Source organism: Tachypleus tridentatus, chromosome 13 (genome assembly GCF_004210375.1).
Source record: "Tachypleus tridentatus isolate NWPU-2018 chromosome 13, ASM421037v1, whole genome shotgun sequence".
NCBI classification, from domain to species: Eukaryota; Metazoa; Arthropoda; class Merostomata; order Xiphosura; family Limulidae; genus Tachypleus; species Tachypleus tridentatus.
In genome coordinates this window covers 79,256,890-79,278,251 of record NC_134837.1, presented here as the reverse complement: position 1 = coordinate 79,278,251, position 21,362 = coordinate 79,256,890, and the positions used below count along the sequence as shown (strand labels likewise).

Genomic DNA, 21,362 nt, shown 5'->3' with positions numbered 1-21,362 from the left:
TAGTTCTGTGATGTTGGTTTTAACACAGAACGATTTTAGTGTCAGGTGGATTAAATCATCGTGGAATTATTTCATTATCATTGGGAGCGAAATAATTATTTTGTTATCATTTGGGGTTGAAATGGCTTTAGAAGCCGCTTGAGAAAACTAACAATGGGTTTATCATTTTAAATACAGTTCATAAAATATATTTAAACAAACGTATATATTAACCCTTATGACTTTTGACACAGTATTATTATAATTCATGAAAAAATGACCAGGATGTTTGGACTTTTGACATAAATTATCTCTACAGAGTCAAATTTGCACTAAATTGATCGGCTCATGATTAATCATAAATATAAACTTTCTCTGTTGGCAGAATGTAAGAACTTGATCATCACGTATGTCGGAGGTTCGACACGTTGGTGTAATTAACACTCTACGAATGTCCCTTAGTTATTCACGTTAGTGCGTGCGAATTAAATGTAATGTTGTCTAAAACTGTTTGGTTATAGAAGCAGTGGAAATATAAGAAAGGATTGGACATATTTCTATTTGGATCACAGCTAAGGAAGACCAGACAACAATAGATCTATAATGTTAGGCTAATGTTAAGCTAGCTGTGGGTTTTTTAACAGACCTAACGGTAGTAAAAATAAATAAAAAAAATGGAACGATCCAAGAAGAAGGTTTGTGTTAACTAATCAACACTGTTCAACTACCTAATCAACTAATCAACTACCTCACTGTGTAAAAAATCGAGACAAAACTCCAGTTGAAGAAGCTATCCGTGATAACTATTCATCCAGATAGGTTTATCTTTCAAATACCGTATAAATATTGAGCGTTTTCATACTATTTTTTGTTGTTGTTGTAAATTTCTCCCAAAGCTACACGAGGGAAATTTGTGCTAGTTATCTATAATATTTACAGTGTAAGAATAGAGGAAGTAGTGTTAGTCAACACCACTCGCCACCAACTATTGAGATATTCTTTTACTAATCAAAAACGGGATTAACCCTCACTACTCATTGCCATTACTCCAATTGTAACCATAACCACAATTCACTACTAACTACCACTACACCAGTTGCACTATAACCGCAATATGATACTACTACACTATGATACAATTACCACAGTTCAATACTCACCCTCACTACCCACCGGTTGTGACATAATCTGTTTTGTCCTTATCTCATAACATCAATGCTCCTCAATTACACTGCAGATTTACAACGCTTGAAACCATGTTTCGATATAGTTTGTTTTATTTATGGCTAAAGTTGATTGTCTAAAATCAGTTGATTGTGTTATATTCTGGCGCAGCTTATACATAACTTTTAAAACAGTAATTTTATTTACATGATGACTTTAATTATATTGTCAAATGGAACAATGGTATATTTACATGATGACTTTAATTATATTGTCAAATGGGACAATGGTATGTTTACATGATGACTTTAATTATATTGTCAAATGGGACAATGGTATGTTTACATGATGACTATAATTATATTGTCAAATGGGACAATGGTATATTTACATGATGACTATAATTATATTGTCAAATGGGACAATGGTATATTTACATGATGACTTTAATTATATTGTCAAATGGGACAATGGTATATTTACATGAGATCTTTAGTTAAATAAATTATGTGTTTTTTTATGTTAAGAGTAGAATAATGTATTTTTAGAACTTGTTGGATGTAGTGCAATAGACTATCTAGACTTTGTCCATTGCAGGGTATCAAACACTGGAATTTAGCATTATAAGCTCGTATACGTAGTGTTGATCCACTGGGGAACATATTTTTAACAGATTGAAAAATATCAATAAACATGTTAACAAATAAAATAAACTAAAGTGTTTTTAATCATTAATAAACATTCTTAAGTATCTAATTTTTTTTGGGTCTGGATCATTAATGCCAGAGTTTAAAATAATTAAAACTATTTTTATGTCTGGGTCATTAATGTCAGAGTCTAAAATAATTAAAACTGTTCTTATGTCTGAATCATTAATGTCAGAGTCTAAAATAATTACAACTATTTTTATGTCTGGATTGTAAATGGTGCTGTTTAAAATAATTGAAACTATAAATGATATAGTTATTTTTGGAAGGATATTTGTAGATAAAATTACCAAATATTATTACTAATACGAGAGATTTCATAACATCTAGACTCATGTTAGAAACTACATATAATACTTAATCATAACATTTTAGTGACTTTTCTTTTTTAAGAACATTTTAGGATCAAATCATTGTAATAAACAATTGTTCAAGGTTAGACAAACTTTAATATCACTTAGAAAAGCTGGTACGTAAACACAGTTATGAAGTGTAGAATATTGTGTCCAGTTTAAAGAGAAAAAATGTGGCAATTTATTTTCCTTCTAGGCTTAAAAATTAAAGGAAACTTAGATAGGCTTTAAATATGAGTTAATTTACAGCTTGCATGCTTAAGTTATTAGTATTCAAAGAAAATATCGGATTGGAGAGTTAAACATTTAAATGAAATTCAAAACATTCTTAACTGAATAGGACATTAATTGTTAACGAACATAAATTTAGTATATTTTTGTGGTATATTGTTACTTCATAATATTGGTGATATTGTTAAGTATCAACCAATCATTTTTAAGATGATTTTCAAATGTCTTTTACAGTTCGCAAGTCCCTCAGTTATGAAACATGAGATTCTGCTTGACGATACAAGTATATATGTATATATATTTTTTAGAGGAAACTTTACAAACTTAATTTTTAGATTGCTTACTTACAACTTTTCAAGGAGGAGGAATGAATGAAATATATTATTTTGCGCAGAGCAGATGGTTTTCTTGAGGTCGTCGAATACTTAGTTGTTTTTCTAAATGAGTCGAATATTATAAATCTCTATTTATGTGTGAAATTTAAGGGGCAGTAATGCGTTTAGTTCACACCTCAGGTATGTTTTGCACATGAAGGAGCACTGATTTATTCATTAGAAGTGTTTGACAAGGAGTGTTGAATATAACTATAACTTGGGTCAATCATATCCCATGACCACTTAGTGAGGTTTGGCCTCTTGTACATCTGTGCAGTGAAATGTAACATACTCGGTTATTATGCATTATTTATGATTAGACAACACCACAGGGCTTCTATCCATGAAATCTTCATAGCCTTCTTATGTTTTCTGTTTTAGGTTTAAGAAAGTTAGAATCAAAGATGTCATTGTTCTGATGGATATCATTATGGTTGACAAGACTCAACTACAGGAGCTAGGAATGCCACCATATTCATTTGTATTGTACTGTATGGTTAAGAAAGTTTCATTTTTTTCAATCGTTGAACTGAAACGCTTGTTAAAATATGACTACCTATTATCATTGCCTCGGGTCATGAATGATTAAATAAAAGCAATTTATTTAGAAACTAATTATTCCAGACGTTTTAAACATGCATTCTGTTGTTGTAGATATGAAAAACAACAATAAAAATGTACAAATAGAAAAAAAACCTTTCAAAGTGAGCTAAACGTACTAGAACTTTTTCGATGATTTAACAGACGTTGATCAAAGACCCAGACACTGAGAGCCAATCTGAAGGACCTTGCTGTGGATTTAGACTTGTACTTGTACCAGGAGGCCCTTCACAATACTGGTGTTGCTGTGGTTACTGGCTAAGCTGTTTGGTTTCATCAATAGATACGAAAAGGTACTGTCGAACCCTTCAGCTTCTGTACTATATACACGGAAATGAAACGGAACGGAACGGAACGTGACTAAGCCTACAGTGTTCAGTTTCAGAAGTGGATTGAAGTGACGTTGTGGTACACTCTATATTTAATGACTACACTACAGTTAGTTTCAAGACTTCACGTGAAAATGATTAAACAGCTGCTACTTAGATTTTTATGTTATTAAGTAACAACAACAACAAAACAGAGAAAGGAAAAATGAGCACTAGGTGGCAGGTCTTTTACCCGCTCACACTACATTTTATCTTTATAATTATAGTTTATTTTCTGTCACTTATAGATCGTATTTTACTTTTTCTTTTTACTGCATCCATTACCTTTGCTTGTCAGATGTAGTCATCAATATCTTCCATTATCTCAATATGAATAATGTTATAAGCCACAGAGCGTTAGGTTTGTTCATCAGACGTATCACTAGAACTTGGACGACAGCCAAAATGTTTAGTGTACAGAAAATCGCTCTAAAATAAATGTTTAATAAAAGAGAAAAAAATCGTTAGTGACACAGTGAAAGGGCGCAATTTGAATATTACATAGAGAAACATTATGTGTAAACAATAACTATATATATACATAGACACACATATAAATGTTACAAGAAGGAAAAATAAAAACCAAAAAAAAACTGCCATAAAATATTTAAGATTAAACAATTTTGATTAATGTTAATAAAAACTATCTAATTTAAACTAATTGGTTGACTTTGTGGATTTAATTATCATATTAGTTATTATGTGAAACCAATCATTCATTTTTAGATAACTTTGTATCCATAATAAATAGCTTTTGTGTAACAGGTTTAGACGTGAAGTACAGAGCAATCATTTGGGTTAACTTATGTTTAACAGTTCTAGTTATACTAGAGAGTAATATCACATGTGTAGCAGTTCTAGATGTGGACTACGGAGTAATTACCCAGTACTATCCATGACAAATAACATGTATGTAACAGTTCTAGATGTGGACTACGGAGTAATTACCCAGTATTATCCATGACAAATAACATGTATGTAACAGTTCTAGATGTGGACTACGGAGTAATTACCCAATACTATCCATGACAAATAACATGTATGTAACAGTTCTAGATGTGGACTACGGAGTAATTACCCAATACTATCCATGACAAATAATATGTATGTAACAGTTCTAGATGTGGACTACGGAGTAATTACCCAGTAATATCCATGACAAATAACATGTATGTAACAGTTCTAGATGTGGACTACGGAGCAATTACCCAATAATATCCATGACAAATAACATGTATGTAACAGTTCTAGATGTGGACTACGGAGCAATTACCCAATAATATCCATGACAAATAACATGTATGTAACAGTTCTAGATGTGGACTACGGAGTAATTACCCAGTAATATCCATGACAAATAACATGTATGTAACAGTTCTAGATGTGGACTACGGAGTAATTACCCAATACTATCCATGACAAATAATATGTATGTAACAGTTCTAGATGTGGACTACGGAGTAATTACCCAATACTATCCATGACAAATAATATGTATGTAACAGTTCTAGATGTGGACTACGGAGTAATTACCCAGTAATATCCATGACAAATAACATGTATGTAACAGTTCTAGATGTGGACTACGGAGTAATTACCCAATACTATCCATGACAAATAACATGTATGTAACAGTTCTAGATGTGGACTACGGAGTAATTACCCAATACTATCCATGACAAATAATATGTATGTAACAGTTCTAGATGTGGACTACGGAGTAATTACCCAGTAATATCCATGACAAATAACATGTATGTAACAGTTCTAGATGTGGACTTCGGAGTAATTACCCAATACTATCCATGACAAATAATATGTATGTAACAGTTCTAGATGTGGACTACGGAGTAATTACCCAGTAATATCCATGACAAATAACATGTATGTAACAGTTCTAGATGTGGACTACGGAGCAATTACCCAATAATATCCATGACAAATAATATGTATGTAACAGTTCTAGATGTGGACTACGGAGTAATTACCCAATAATATCCATGACAAATAACATGTATGTAACAGTTCTAAATGTGGACTACGGAGTAATTACTCAATACTATCCATGACAAATAACATGTATGTAACAGTTCTAGATGTGGACTACGGAGTAATTACCCAATAATATCCATGACAAATAACATGTATGTAACAGTTCTAGATGCGGAGTGCTGAATAATCAAGAGCAGGGTTACTTCATGTAAACTGTATTATTCTATATTTTGATACGATGTGTTCAAGTTAATTAATCGTACAATGTTTGAAATTCATTGTAATCAGAAATCGAAACTTTGAAACTCTTATTTCTACATATAAATCACACATTAAAAATTAACCGAGATATGTTTTCTGGAAGACAATCGTTGATCACATCTGTGAACAGGTTACACTTAATGAACTATCGAAATTCTAGAAAAATTACTGGTTGAAAACTACAATTAAAAAAAAAGAAAACCAAGCAGAGAATCTAACAAACTAACACCGATGACATGAAAAGCATTTACTGAAACATAAGCATGAAAAAAACTCACTGAAAACAACTTGAACAGACAAATACACGGAAAACATAGCATAATATAACATACTGGGAATACAAGAAAACAACATCAGGAACATGCACAAAACTCACTGAAAACATAAGGAAACTACACTGGGAACAAAAATACACGTTGAGAATATAATAAAATTACATTGAAAACACAAGAAAACCAAACTGAAAGGTAACTTTTCTGTGAATTTGTTGCATTCTAGGAAATTCTGTGTAAAATAGAGACCATACGAAGCTTCTAATTTTTGGCACTTAGGCGTCAATCTTAAATTCCATGTGAGCATTATTCATAGATAAATATATATTTTTATCTGCATTGTCTTTTTTATTGTTATATAAACCATTAACAACGAACTCACAAGGAAGTTTTCTTGTCATAGTTAGTTTTGAAAGGGCGTAAATAGTTATGCATTTTGTTTTATATGATAGAAAATTATTGTTTGTTGGTTTGAGAAAAACGTGGTTTAGGATTTACCATTGCTGAAGCTAATTTATTAACCAATCCATCAGTACGATGTACGTTTAGATACCTTGTCTTGCTGTTTCTTTTAGCTTTCTGCTATAGTGCTGACTGAAGGCAACATATAACGACATACGACAAAAACGGTTTTCCAGGTTCATTCGCAACTACCTCTCTTGTATTCTGTCGTTGAAACCCCCTGTTCCCTACTATGTCATTCCCCATTCTTTTCTTTGGGTTGTTTGAATCTGAGCCCACCTGGCTCTTTAGGCTAACACCACGTGCAGCAGTAGCTGCGTAGGTAGCCTTTACTGTCACTCAGAACCGCGGATCTCGTGAGAGGCTGGGCCCGTCGTGGCCATTGAGAGCTTTGACCAGTATTGCATTCCGCTTGATATGTTTACGAGCCCCTGTTCACGTAAATCCCCAGTACTTTGTCATGCGTGTCAGAGGCCACCACAAAGGCTGGAAACTGAAATCTGTTCTTTGGTCGGTCTTCTGTCCTTCACACCTTCAATGATTTGAAGATTTCGTCCCCGTGTTCGCCAGATCTCCAGAAGAGGTTTCCGACGTCAGAGATGGCATTGTTCTTTCAAGAGATTTAAACTTCTATCGTGGTGTATTTTCAGCTTACCAACTCACAACTGAGGCACAGTTTATCACTCTCTTGTGTGATGTGTTTGTCTTACTTTGACTGAATGTTTAGTATTTATTGCGACCAAGGAGAGACAGAACTTTATAAAATGAATCAGTCTTCGTTTTCATTTGAAAAGCTAAAAAAAGAAGAAGAAAATATTCAACAGGTCAACAGATCTCAACATTTTATAATTTGTGGAAGTAAATTACACAGTAGAACTGAGAATCCTTACACCATGTCAAATGGATCTATAGAAAACAGCTGAAAGTTGTGAGGAAGCTTTTGTTTTCGATAAACACAGATGACATCTGTAAAAAAGAAGAGGGAAAATCTTTGTAAAATAGTGAAATCTCTTCCAACATGACACGTTACACACACATTAATCAATTATATGCAAAATTAATATACTAAATGCGACACATGTTTAGAAAAGTAACAGACAGACAGTTATTTCCCCGTCGACCTTCGGTTGTTAGTAAATTAGAATGACAATAGTGACACACAGTGAGCCATCGCGACTCCGCCCACTCTCAATAAATAAAAATTAAATTACACAAATAATACCGCAACGTTTCTTCGTGTGTTCGCAGAATCCGTTCTAAAATTTAAAATGTTTATTATTCATCACCGTTATTGTTGCATGTATGCAAAAAGTCGCTGTAAAAGCCTACGCGAAGTAAGACACAAAAGGAGTATCTTTAATATCTTTATTAATGGAATTGTGACGACTGGGGTCCACCATTTGTTTACAGCTGTACTATCGTGTTTCATTTCGACAGTGTCACAGATCCGGATACTATTTTTGTTAATACTGAGGATAAAAAATTTAGAAACAAATGGTGAAATTAAATTCAATATTTCAACATTTCAAATGTAGCGTTCAGGTAGGTCGACAGTTTCAGCTGCTTAAGAAATGGGCTAAGCCGACCCCTCGCGGCTTCACAACATGGCTTCTCTACTGCACGTGCGTAGGGTCTGGCCGTTAGTAGACCTTAACCAAATGTCTGAACCGGGTCAGTGTGATTGATATTGGCTCATCCATCACTTAAGTGTTAACTGTTTGATTCAGACGACACCTGGAACGAGAGAGTGTTCATTTTATATATTCATTAATAATAACTTCCGATCAGAGCAAGCTTTGTATTTAGAGCGAAACTAAAAATCAACCTCAGTCAATATAGCTAATTAAATATACTTCCTTATGTCTCAACTAATAAAACCTAGACTGCATTATTTCATCAACTAGGCACCATTGCTTTTAACAATATATTCAGCCATAATCCCAATAGTATTAGTAATGGTAAATTATTCGGACTATTCTAATTGTACCTCGGTAAGTTTGGCCAGCTTAGGAAATTATATAAATGTTTTTGTTTTGTTGTTTTTCATTGGAATATAAGAGGTGTTTTCTTTAATTATTATTCTTCAAGGAGTTTCATTTAGCTAGGCTGGTTTTATTAATTAGACAGCTGATGTACAACTTTATATTGGGGTCCTTATTGATATTTCTTACTGGTGTACTGCTTATGAAATTACTTAATTAACATTACAATTATTCTTATCTATAAAGTCGCTTATGCTCTTATAATTTTTGAAAATATTTTGCCAACTTTTATGAACTATTTGAAATAACAAACTATGTTGTTTCCAGCAGTTTCCATGGGATTATAACAAAATTTGAAATGTCAGGTTGCAAAGAGACCCAACTGGAATCAATTTAACCTTCAAGTTCCAATAATATCGCGTATTATTTAACCCGTTTTCTTCTAATAACGTAGCGCGTTATTTAACCTATTTTCTTCCAGTAGTATAGCGTATTATTTAAACCCTTTTCTTTCAATAATATTATTTAACCTCCTTTCTAACCAGTATATGCTGCTAGTTTATGCAAAGCCACTAAGCCATTCACTGCGAGACAAAAATAAAACTTTTCAAAAAGAGTTAGCTGCTAGTTATTTAAATCAATATAAAACTGAAGTAGTAAATTCTAGCCCAAAGCAAGAAGGAAATAATTATAATATTCTTAATACTTAGTTAGGTATAAGCTATTTGCTTGATTGGATAACTGGTTAGATACTTGACACAACGTTAGATGGTTATACATGCCATATCCAATATCTGGTTAATTGGTTACGTTTGGAATAGCCAGACACGATACCTATCTCCAACCTAATTGATTAAATAAATGTAACACTAATTACCTGATAAACATGTTAATCATATGATACACACTGGTTAAAGTACTGTATCCACAGTTTCATAGCCTGATTACACTTATTATATACATTACCTGGTTCAATAAATAAACTATTATATGACCATCATTTGATGATATGATGCCACTTCGCTGGCGTTCACAATATTTATATCATGTATAGAGAGTTACCAGAAATCTCTTGAACTTACTGCTTGAAATTTGTCATCTACCTAAACTGTAATTTTAGAGAATTTTGTGAATTAGTAGTAAATGTATTATTTTTTATGGATCTGAAATGATAGCATACATCTAGTGTCAAGAACCATAAATAACTCATGTGTTTAGTGTTACTGATCATAAAGAATGTGTGTATATATATATAGTGTCTAAAAACACAGGTAATTCACGTATGTATGTATATTTGTGTCAAAAACAGAAATAATTCGTGTGTAATGTTAAGAAAACTAAATGACTTGTGTTTATTTTTAAGCTACATAATTCGTGTGTAATGTTAAGAAAAGTAAACGACTTGTGTTTTTTAAGAAACACAATTCATTGTATTTTCTTAACACTACACACGATTTGCTTGTATTATTAAGAAACATAACTCGTGTTTAGTGCTAAAATCTAACTCGATTGTAGTGTTAAGATATGTAATTAACTTAGAGGAGTGTTAATAAACAAAAAATGTCTTTAATGTTGAGAAACATAAATTATGCTTCTATGCAAGAATCAGAAAATATAAATAACTTGTTGATAATGCCAAAAATCATAATAAACACATATACATTTAGTGTCAAGAAACATAAACATTACGAATAGTGTCAAAAAACATAAACATTACGAACAGTGTCAAAAAACATAAACATTACGAACAGTGTCAAAAATGAACTTGCTCAGCGATATCTATTGAGTTACTCCAGTATTATGTTATGAACTGAGTTTTACTTTTATTGTATAATGTTTGTTTCTCTGTAAAGAAAAGTGAACAGACATCATTACGTATGCTACTTTGAACATTTTTAATGCAAATCTTTATGTTCTTCTTGGGTAATACTGTTTGTAGTCTTTCACTTTGATAGCTTCATCCAATCAGTTTCATTTACTTCATGACAGGCCACGATAAGAGAGCTTAGACCTTCAGCTTATTTCATGGCGCGAGATATCACGTTGTGCACGTGCCCTACGAGATCAGCCCGAGTCTCGCTATCAGGTATCCACTGCTGTGAGAGCTGAGAAAGGAGGGAAAGCTATTTCCGCTTGTGGTTATACGTGCTATCAGAGGAAACCAGCCCCGTCACTCTACAAGCGCTCGACTTCTCGCGGGATTAGCCGCACAAACGCAACCGAAAATTGAAAATTTTTCCTAAATGAGAACTCTTTTCTTCACGGCTCAGACGCGACGTGACATCGCTCTTTAATTCGGCTGACAGAGGCAGCAAGGCCCCTCCCCTGGAGACAGAATGAATGGGTATGCTGATTTAGGCAGCAGCATCATCTGTGATTCTATCGAAGAGTTGTCTCTCTTGCAGGAAGCACTAGTCGGCCACCAATTCGCTGTTACTGCTGAGAGAGTTATAAAAACAACAACAACAACAAATGCTTGCTATTGCTTACGTATTTCTCAAAACGTTGTCTTGGCAACGTACGAAACTAATAAAAAGAAGTGAGACTAAGATGTTTTCAAGCGTAAACTTAAATAAATTCTATTCGTTGGCAAACAAAAGTATTTGGACTTCATTACACGCACATAGACACACAGAAAAACAATGGTTAAGACAAGTTTTGGTTTTTATGATAAACAACGTTTCTGTTAGAAAAAAAAAGATTGATGTATTTTCTCTCGCACCAAATACACCTCACAATTTCTTGTTTTTCTATGTTCTTATTTAACTGTGACTAAACGTAGTCGTTGATTATGGTTCTCACAAGAAGCTAGCAGGATATAAAACAATTTCGTTTAAACTGGTGAGCTTTTATTTCATTAGCGCTAATTTCTGAAACGGATTTATTCATATACTCATAACCGTCTGTGTTTCAAACTTCTTTTATTGTTTAGCTAACTTTATTGTTGTAAATTTTGGTGTTTTAGCCTAGAAATTAGCGTGTTGGGTTGCTTATCGGTTTGTTTGTTTTTGAATTTCGCGCAAAGCTACTCGAGGGCTATGTATGCTAGACGTCCCTTATTTAGCAGTGTGAGACTAGAGGGAATGCAGCTAGTCATCACCACTCACCGCCAACTCTTGGGTTACTCTTTTACCAACTAATAATGGAATTGACCGTCACATTATAACGCCCCCACGGCTGGGAGGACGAGCATGTTTAGCGCGACCGGGATGCGGTCCCGCGACCCTCAGATTACGAGTCGCACGCCTTAACACGCTTGGCCATGCCGGGCCCGGGTTGCGTATCGGAAGGTTCAAGTTTGATCTGTGATCTACCGTTGAATATGTTGCTTTCTTTCAGTTATAGGACTATAAAAAGTGACAATAAATCCTGCTATTCAGTTAAAAGTAATCACATAGACGGAGAGTTCTACTGACTGTTTATAGTTCGTCTCGTCAGCAGTCTTAATTAGGGATGGATATGCCTGAATCTTGGGGTCTGTGATCCGTCCGTTTACATAAGTTTACAATCAGACTGGCAGTACCAAAACACATAAAAAATACTTAATTCTGAAGTGATAGTTGTATTCATCTTTTCTTGTATATTTTGTTCTACTAAGTATATATATAAGCATTGCGGTTATTGAATATACGTATATATATAATGTGTAAATACTAACTTTACTATGTGATATGGCCGCTCAGAAGTATACCATAAAAAATGTTCAGAATATGGGAAAGTATTAAATATGAATTAAAAAATTATGTATTTCTTCCTCATATTATTCATGTTTCACAACCCTACAGAAGAAAAAATCGGCTATGAGCATTTTTTGAAAATCGGGCAAACTTGCTAAGAAACTCTTGCACAGGCCATACGACTATTTTTATTTGACTTTTGATAGAGAAGGGGATTTTTTTTTAGTTTTTTACTGCTATTGACAAGTGTCTCTTCGAACCATTCATGCACTAAAGTCTACTGCAAAAACGACCAGGTCTACTGCGCCGAAATCTGTGGACAGCTACCTAACAAACTCCTGCGGAGGGTAAAGGGCTATTTTAAGTTGATTCTTGAAAAATGAGATTTTCACCTTCTAAAATTTTCTAAGTTCTTCTTCACTACCAACATAAGCTCTTCGAAACTGTTCGAGCATCACATAAATAAAGAAACTATTGAAGTACTGTTATACCAGTCGGAAATGCTTTGTTTTATTAGAGTAAACACTGTGTATATTTATAACAGTGTCTCCAGCCCTATCATCATTGATTATAGTTTTACAAGGTGCTAGAGAAAAACAACGGTTACGTATATTTTACTGAAACCTGGACAATAGCAGTATTGAGTTTGTCAGAGTGTTAGTTTTAAAATTAATTCAAAAGATTTCGTTTTCTCGCCCTGAAAAATTTCTCTAAGTCATTCACTTACCACCATTGAAAAAATCTGGTGTTTTACTAACGCGTATTAATTGTAAAATAATTTACTTAACTAGTAGCGCATTAACTGAAAACTGCCGCACTGAGTAGTTATCGTTTCTCGAATTTGCTGTTGTACTTTGTCTCTACGTGGATTTTTGGGACTTTTCTAACAATAGATGATTACCATAGTAAATTTCTCTACTATTGTGAGTGGTAATTTATTCTACTGATTTTTCGTGCTTCGCTGAAACTGTGAGTAAGTATTTAAGAATTATTTTATTATTATTCATTGTTTTGTTTCACAAGCCTACAGCAAAATCAGATTAGTATTTTGCAACAAGATAGATGAAATTCTCCAAATGTCCATGACCTACTTAAAAGTTGATTTATGTGGCTTACAACAACAACACATAATATATATATATTATATGTGTTGTTGTTGGGAGTAGCTTCTATTGTACTCGTCGCTTGTTAAACGCGTGTTTGCACGAAACGTCAGGCACAAAACCACTTGACTCAGTAAATAACGGTTGGGTGGGAAAAACCAGTATAGCAGCAAACTGTTAAAAACATCTAGCATTCAAGTCAATGCATATGCAAGTATGTAGTTTAAAATTTATTCTCCATACCTGGCATAAAAACTTAAGAAACAAGATGGTTGAAAACTGTTAATTTAAAAAGAGGAACAGGGATCGTCAGAAGAGTGAAGAAACAAGTTGAATCAAAATGCAAATATTATATTTTCAAGCCTACAAGTAAGGACTTAAAGAGAGTAAACAAACTAAGTTGGAAATAGTGTTCATATTATGTTTTCAAGCTACAAGTCCCTGTTTTGACTCCACTGAAACTGATAAGTAATGTAGACATGAAATTAAAATATTATGTTTGCATTTTGATTCATCCTGTTTTTTTACTCTTTTGATGATCCTCATTTACCCTTTTCAATTATTTTTTTAGTTATCTTATAAATTTAATTGTAGATTCCAAAAAAATATGTTAACCTGAACCCAAAATTATGTTAAAACGGCATTATTGAGAAGTAATTATTAAAAAAGTAAATTCAACAGTATATTGTATAAAACCACACAACATTTAAAATAAGCAGAGGCATACCCCCAAAAAACAAACAAACTGTATTTTGGAAAAACTGTCTTTACTGGCACTTGCAAGTTTTGAAAACATTTTCAAGGGTTTATGTTGAAACAGTCAAAGGAATAGAAAAAAACAACTAATATTTATTACTGTATATAGAAGTATAGTCTCGAGATAACACTTTGAAGTAGTTCGTGAGCTAGCTACTGACGACCTAGTCAAAAGCAAATGACTTTAACACGGGTATGAAATTATAAAATATGACAACAAGCATAATTAAACTTCATATCAAGAGTAATGACATTAACTTGAAATGCAGAAAGTGTGCAAGCCCGACTATTGGAAATAAAATGTTTCAAGAAACATTGTATTAAGACATGTAGGATTGTGTGGTATGAATCATTTAAACGTGCGACGTGTGCTTGTTTGAGATAACAAGTGTCATACTTAAACTAGTATTTTAAACCATTACGGTTTCAGCAGATATAGAGAAAAGGCGAAAGCGAACCCCTCTGCCAAATAATACACCAGTCCTAACTTAATAATCAAAGAATATCTGTATTATCACTGTAGTATTCAGTCTGTTGGAACGTTCAATTTTTGTGCACTCTATTACTTCAATATCTCCACCTGAAAATATCTCATGAGAAACAGCAGATCTAGTCTCCTGTATCTGGAGGGGGGGTGCTGTGGATCCCCCTTTACTTTAATTAAACTGTATATGAAAAAGAGAACATAGGAATGCAGATTCTTACGACCTAATAAGTTTAAAATTGCTAATATACAAATGTTTTACGACGTATTTCCAATAAACTTGCCAATGACAAGCTAGAATAATATGATGTATTGTTAATTAATTTTGGAATTTAATAACAAGTAATTAACTGAACAATCAACTCATTCTGTATTTAAACAAAGAAATAATAAATTATCACTATATTAGCATCATACAAAACTATGAACAACCATTATGACTCAGAGTGGTCTAGTGCTAAGGGTGCTTAACTGTGGATCCGAGAGTTCGTTGTTTGAGTCCGAACCGCGCATACACAGTTCGCAATCTGATGCCGTGGGTGTCGGGCAAATTCTATTATTTGGTCGAACCAGAGTCGGCGGTGTAGGGCTGTTGACTAGGTCTTCTGTCTAATCTATCAATTCAGGCTGGGGAATGCTATGCGCAGATAACAGTTGTGTTGGCTTGCATGAAAATCTGGACAGATTTTCTTCTCTAGCAAATTCCATGTTGGTATACCTGAAAAACAACAACAAAAACACCTTCATCCTAAAAATGATATAATTTGTTTGTTTATTTGGAATTAAGCCCAAAGTTACACAATGAGATATTTATGCTCTGCCCACCGCAGGTATATAGAGGAGTGAGTCCACAGACTTACAGCTGTGCTACTAGAGGGCACAAATGATAGAAAACATTGTTCTTGGTGATTTGCCATCTCTTCGAAAAAGTGATCAGAAACTTACAAAGATAGAGAACTCGATACGTGAATATATCTCATTTTGTTACAGTCGATACGTTAATATATTTTATTTTGTTACAGTCATTTCATATGATTCTTGCAGCAGGAAAAACAAACATTTGAATCGTGATGTGTTATAAGAGTGATAGCCAAATATCATATATCGATTAGGGTAGTTCAAGACTACTCCAAGCTTTCCTTCTTCCATGTGTATTCAAAGTTAGGAACGGCTGGCACAGGTAGCCCTTGTTTTCTTAACTTTATACGAACATCTGAAACATATCAGTTTGATAAAAATAATTATTTTAAGCAACCTCAAAGCACAGATTCTATTATAAACTAAACGTTATTCGTATTTTGTTTTCCAGGTTTACTCCTTGTCACGTAACTATTTATTAGAAATTAATTTAAAAAAACAACTTATTTATTCATACCTTTTATTAATTTAAAAACTAGAGTCAAGATGTAAGAATTTCACCATGATTGGTGGACTTTCTTGAAGTGTGTTGAAATGTTATGTGATGAGAGATGTAAAATAATTTAAATGTTTAACTGATACCAGGGCCTAAAAACAAACTTAGTATAAGTCTGTTCTTAAATTGTTTACCTTTCGATACGTGAAATCTCTCGTAAGTCACTGTGGTAAAGATTAACTGTCTAACAGAAACTTCGTCTGTGCATAACGGACAGAAGAAAGAAAACGTTTTGACAGATGACCGATATCTGTAATTATTTTTTAAAGTTGACTCCAGATTTTATGGGCGTTCACAGTGGTCTCTTTGAAAAATCGTAAACAGAACAGTTTCGTCAGCGTTTAGTTTGTTAAAATGATGAAATTTTTGTGGCTTTAACTACACATTCTCAGACATGTTTCTTGGTCAAGTGCCAGCTTCATTGGTATTTGTTTAATAGGAAACCTTGTTGGTCTATTTATTGCTATCGAAATATCAATGTGAAATTGTTCTACACGTTGGTCTTTCTCGTGTTTACGTCTTATAGCTTTTATATTTTTTTCAGAAAGAAAACATTGTTGCTCACGAATAGGATTTTGTTATCTAAAGCACGTGTTTTTAGTAAAGTGATATAGTCAAAGGTGTAAAAGCGGAATGGTATTTTTTTATTTTACTGTAGTTTATGAATTATGTTAAAATTAACTCGACACAGTGTACCAAAGATTGTCAAGTAGCTTTAAATAAGCTTATAACGTAATAAACGTCGTAATTAGGTTTTGGTTTCGTTAGTGGCAATTACTTATATATTTATATATAATGCAATTGCAAGAGTAACTTGTCCTAGAGAAGAGATTGATCTCCTGATCACTGATAACTGTAACCAGTTTTAGTTGTCCGAATCCTCTTACAGGTACTTTACTTTGATCCTCTGATTTGATAATTTTCATCATATGACTTTTTCTGTCAGAATTTAAACCTTCTAAAAGCAAACAACAATTTTTTTGGTCTTTCTCTACATTTGTTATATCTATTTCCACAATGTTTTGTCAGCGTTAAATTACTAGAAGTATATGTTCTAGGCTTATTTATGTATCTTTAGAACTACAAGGTTCAATCATCGAGAAACATCACAAGGTAAATGGTCGGTGTAATACACTACTGTAAGCGTCATGATCGTGGTTGTAGCTGCAAAGGCTAAAAAGGTCACGGCATATTTAGTCACAGTGGGTATTGGCAGCTGTCTACTGACAAAAGTTTGGCTCAGACGCCGATTGAAAATAAGGCTTGTGATCTCCGTTCCTCTCCGCTTCAACGGTCTCACCGTCCTGAAAACGACTTAACTTATCGTAATAAATGGCCATTTGTAGAACTAACGGCGACTTAGGAGCCTACTCCAAACGCCATTACCATCGTAATGCAGCTGGCCTGCCAGTAGTCCACCCGATCGCCTGCTCTCAGAATGCTGCTCGGTGCGCCGCGTTCTTTAGTGACATCATACCAATACCCATAAAGCTGCTGGGATTGCGGAAGACAATTAACACGACATCTTGAGCCATGTTCCGCTCCTTGCTCTGTGCTTACCCCCATTAGTCATTGAGGAATGATAGCAAGGGAACAAAACACCCCTCCATCCTCCAACCCAGACTTTAAAAACGGAGGTTCGCTATTGACCAAGCCCATCGCGACAACTTGTCGACTTAGATCAGAAACAAGACCTCCATCGATCTGTCACGGGAGCTGGTTTTATGGTATTTTTCGTCTTATTAACATCATGTCTGTTTCTTTCAATGTGTATGCTTCTGCCTTAGGTTCCAATGCAGTATTATTACTGGAATAATAGCGCCCATCAGAGACCCTGTTTTCTATATATAAGTCCGCGATTTCTTCCTGTAACTTTTATATAGCAGGATTTTCCGGACATTCTTCTATTTTAATCTAAAGAACGAAACTAGTTGGTTCGGCTAAAGATAAGAGCAATCGAGAATTTTAAAATACAAAAACTTACACACTACAAAACAATTTTGTACCAATGCCGCTCAACCTATACATATATTTTTAAATGGTTTGTAACAAGTACAGCAATCGGTAGAAAGAAGTGAAATCAACGATAGAAAGAACGCGAATTCAAAAATCTATATAGATAGCCATTAAGAAGTCCATTCCCTGTAAATACTTTTATACTGCAAAACGGTCCAGTACTACGGAAAAGTAACATAATAGTAATAAAAAATTATACGAGATTTTTTTCACAACTGATAGCATATTTGAATACTAAAAAGCAAGATACGAATTGTCACCAGGTTCATGTTTCATGAAATAGCAACTAGCTAAACAAGTGCTTTGATATGGATGGACTTTTGTTGTTAGTAATTGAATGTACAATAAAAGTTAAAATCCCATTTCACTCAAATCACCCAAAATATATATAAAACTGAAATATGTTGACAGTGAGAAAGTTTCAAACTTTAACATTGCTAAAGACCAAATAATCACAAGACTAGACAAGGATGTTTTTTGTGGATCAAATAATCACAAGACTATATAAGAAAGGGTTTTGTGGATCAAATAATCACAAGACTATATAAGAAAGGGTTTTGTGGATCAAATAATCACAAGAATAGACAGAGAAGGGTTTTGGCAATTAAATAATCACAATAATAGATAAAGAAGGGTTTTTTCGATCAAATAATCACAAGAATAGATAAAGAAGGGTTTTGTGGATCAAATAATCACAAGTATAGGTAAAGAAGGGTTTTGTCGATCAAATAATCACAAGAATATATATAGAAGGGTTTTGTAGATCAAATAACTATATGACTACATAAAGAAAGGTTTTGTAGATCAAATAATTACAAGACTACATAAAGAAAGGTTTTGGTAATCAAATAATTACGAGAATAGATAAGGGAGGATTTTTACCATGCGAAACAGAAAAAAAAATTACATTGATAAAGCTTCATGCAGAATAAATTAAACCACATATTTTATAATATAGATTGTTAATAGATGTATTAATCACTACAAGAGGAGTAAATTCAGCACGTTTGTGTTGCTATAGTTACCCAACCCAAGTACTTTCACATACAAAATACAGAAAGTAAGAATTTCGTATAAAGAACTTCCTAATAAATATAGATTATAAACTTTGTGTTATATTTGGTTCTTCAATCCAGTCCCTAAGTGGATTCAAACTATGATATTTAATTTGAATATGAAAAAGAAAAAGTATTCTATATTCTTGATTAAATGTAAAATATTTTTATTTTCTATCTAGCTTTTGTGAAATACCTAAACTAATCTTATAATCTTCTTAAGAGCTTAGTCAAGGATTATTTTACTTGAGTATCAGAAAATGGAAAGTTAGTTATAACACCGAAAAGAGTAACTTTTAAAGGTTTGTTGTACATTTTAGTGAATGTTTCTTTTTTGCTACAGGTATATAAAGAAAGTATTGCCATATTAAAATCAAGTTTTGAGACTTAAGAAGAGCATTATAGCTTAATCACTTATTAATCTTAAATGAACAAATTCTTAGGCAAAAAACCAACAACAACAAACAAACAAAGACACGTATAAAAATACTGTTTTGTGGAACTGTAAAAGCAGTAGAGTGAAGCGAACGTATATTGCGTTAAAGAGCTAAGTAGAATGTCAGAGATGACGGTATTAGTACACAGAACGAGCATTATTGTCAATCTTGCCAGCATGAAGTTTTAGCTTATCTGTCCCAAACTGTTCAAAGTCAATGAAGACATGAGGTAGTTATCGACGGGGATCCTGTTGGCCTGCCGTGTGCTGATTAGGTCAGCTTTCTCGCCATCCCACTGTCGATAAAAATAATCCTCCGAGGCGCGACTCGGAATTAAAATGGTAACAAAGGCTGTGAAGTCAGCCATTTGAGGATTATAGTTGCATGGTTGAGAGGAAGTAGAATTAATTAAGTCGTCTTGCTCGACTGTCTGCTAATCCTGTTGGAGGTGTTTAATTTGCATATTATCTCGACAGGTATGTAGATCACAAAATAGAGAGTTTGATTTTCGTTATGAAAGTTTTAATTCTTTTAACTCTGTTAAGAAGAAGGACAGAAGTTAGTTTGTAGGAAGGAAGAAAAACGAAGGAGAGTTAATGGACACGTGAAAGAAAGAAAATCACGACTTGTTGGAACTGTTAAAAGGGTAAAACATACGCACGCGCTTGAATAGATAAATAATGAAGAGATAGACAGAAAGTGTTAGGTAGTACACAAGAGACAAAATTTTGTCAAAAATGTATATGAAAAGCATGACCTAAAATGAATATATTTAAATTTAATTGACAAATATAAAAGATAACATAGTGTTTGGGACGACACGAGACAAATAATCAACTTTGTCAAAAAGTGACAAATTGGTAAAAAACAAACAAACCGGGAATGAAACAGAGGAAAAAAAGGAACATAGACAATGTGTCCCAGTAATAAAGAAAGTCGAAGGAAAAGATAAACAAAAAAGAAAGATTGAAACTAATAAGACAAGAACATTAAGTAGACAGAGATATTGGAAAAATTTGGAAATTTGACTTAAAATATGTAAGGAATCTAGAATAAATATAGGATGAAATTGAGTAAAGTAATAATCTATCATTACTAAAGAAAACATTACATGGAAGAGAATGGATCATTTTTATACTTTGCTGGTTTGAACTCATATGAAATATAAGCAAATATCCATAGATAAGGCTATGATATATTTTTGTTTAAATATTTAGTTTATTTTTTAATCGCACAATTGATTTTATGAAAAGACTTCTCCTATCAAGAAATATGCAAACGACTCTTTCAACGGCTTGAATAGTTATGAGCTTGCACTATAGCTAGATAATTCGCTAACCTGTCTCCAAATGAAAGATTAACGCGTTGAAGTTTGGTTACAAGAGCAAGAGTGTATGTTTGTGTTCTGCAAACATACTGTATAACCCTTTTTTTATGTTCTTGTGATTTAAATTCGCTCAAAACAGAGCGTAAGTGCATTTATTACATAGTATGATTTAAAATAAAAAAGGGATCCAGGAGTGTGTGTTGTTGATTATAAGACTACACCTAAATTATTTTGTAGATTCCAAACACATTTACATACTTTCATAAACACTTATCCGTTTAGAAACTCAAAATATGCTCAAATAGTATAGAAGTAATGTGGTCATAGAGCACTTCTCTGTATTTGGTC

General features: G+C 33.3%; 1 protein-coding gene and 1 long non-coding RNA gene across 6 annotated transcripts in view; one reads left to right on the top strand and one right to left on the bottom strand.

Moving 5' to 3' along the window:
- The window catches only part of LOC143237895 (uncharacterized), a 199,689-nt gene that overhangs the window by 65,637 nt on the left and 112,690 nt on the right, over positions 1–21,362 (top strand). The window lies entirely within an intron of this gene.
- The window catches only part of LOC143237893 (uncharacterized), an 89,488-nt gene continuing 71,231 nt past the window's right edge, over positions 3,106–21,362 (bottom strand). For 2 of the 4 annotated variants that reach the window (XM_076477608.1, XM_076477607.1), the window contains exon 6: positions 14,235–15,483. In XM_076477608.1, the coding sequence (XP_076333723.1) occupies positions 15,460–15,483 (24 nt within the window). In that variant the 3' untranslated portion in view covers positions 14,235–15,459. Of the gene's footprint in view, positions 3,729–4,061; positions 4,206–6,437; positions 7,558–14,234; positions 15,484–21,362 lie in introns of those variants that run through there. The other 2 variants (XR_013020316.1, XM_076477609.1) reach the window with 2 other exon arrangements.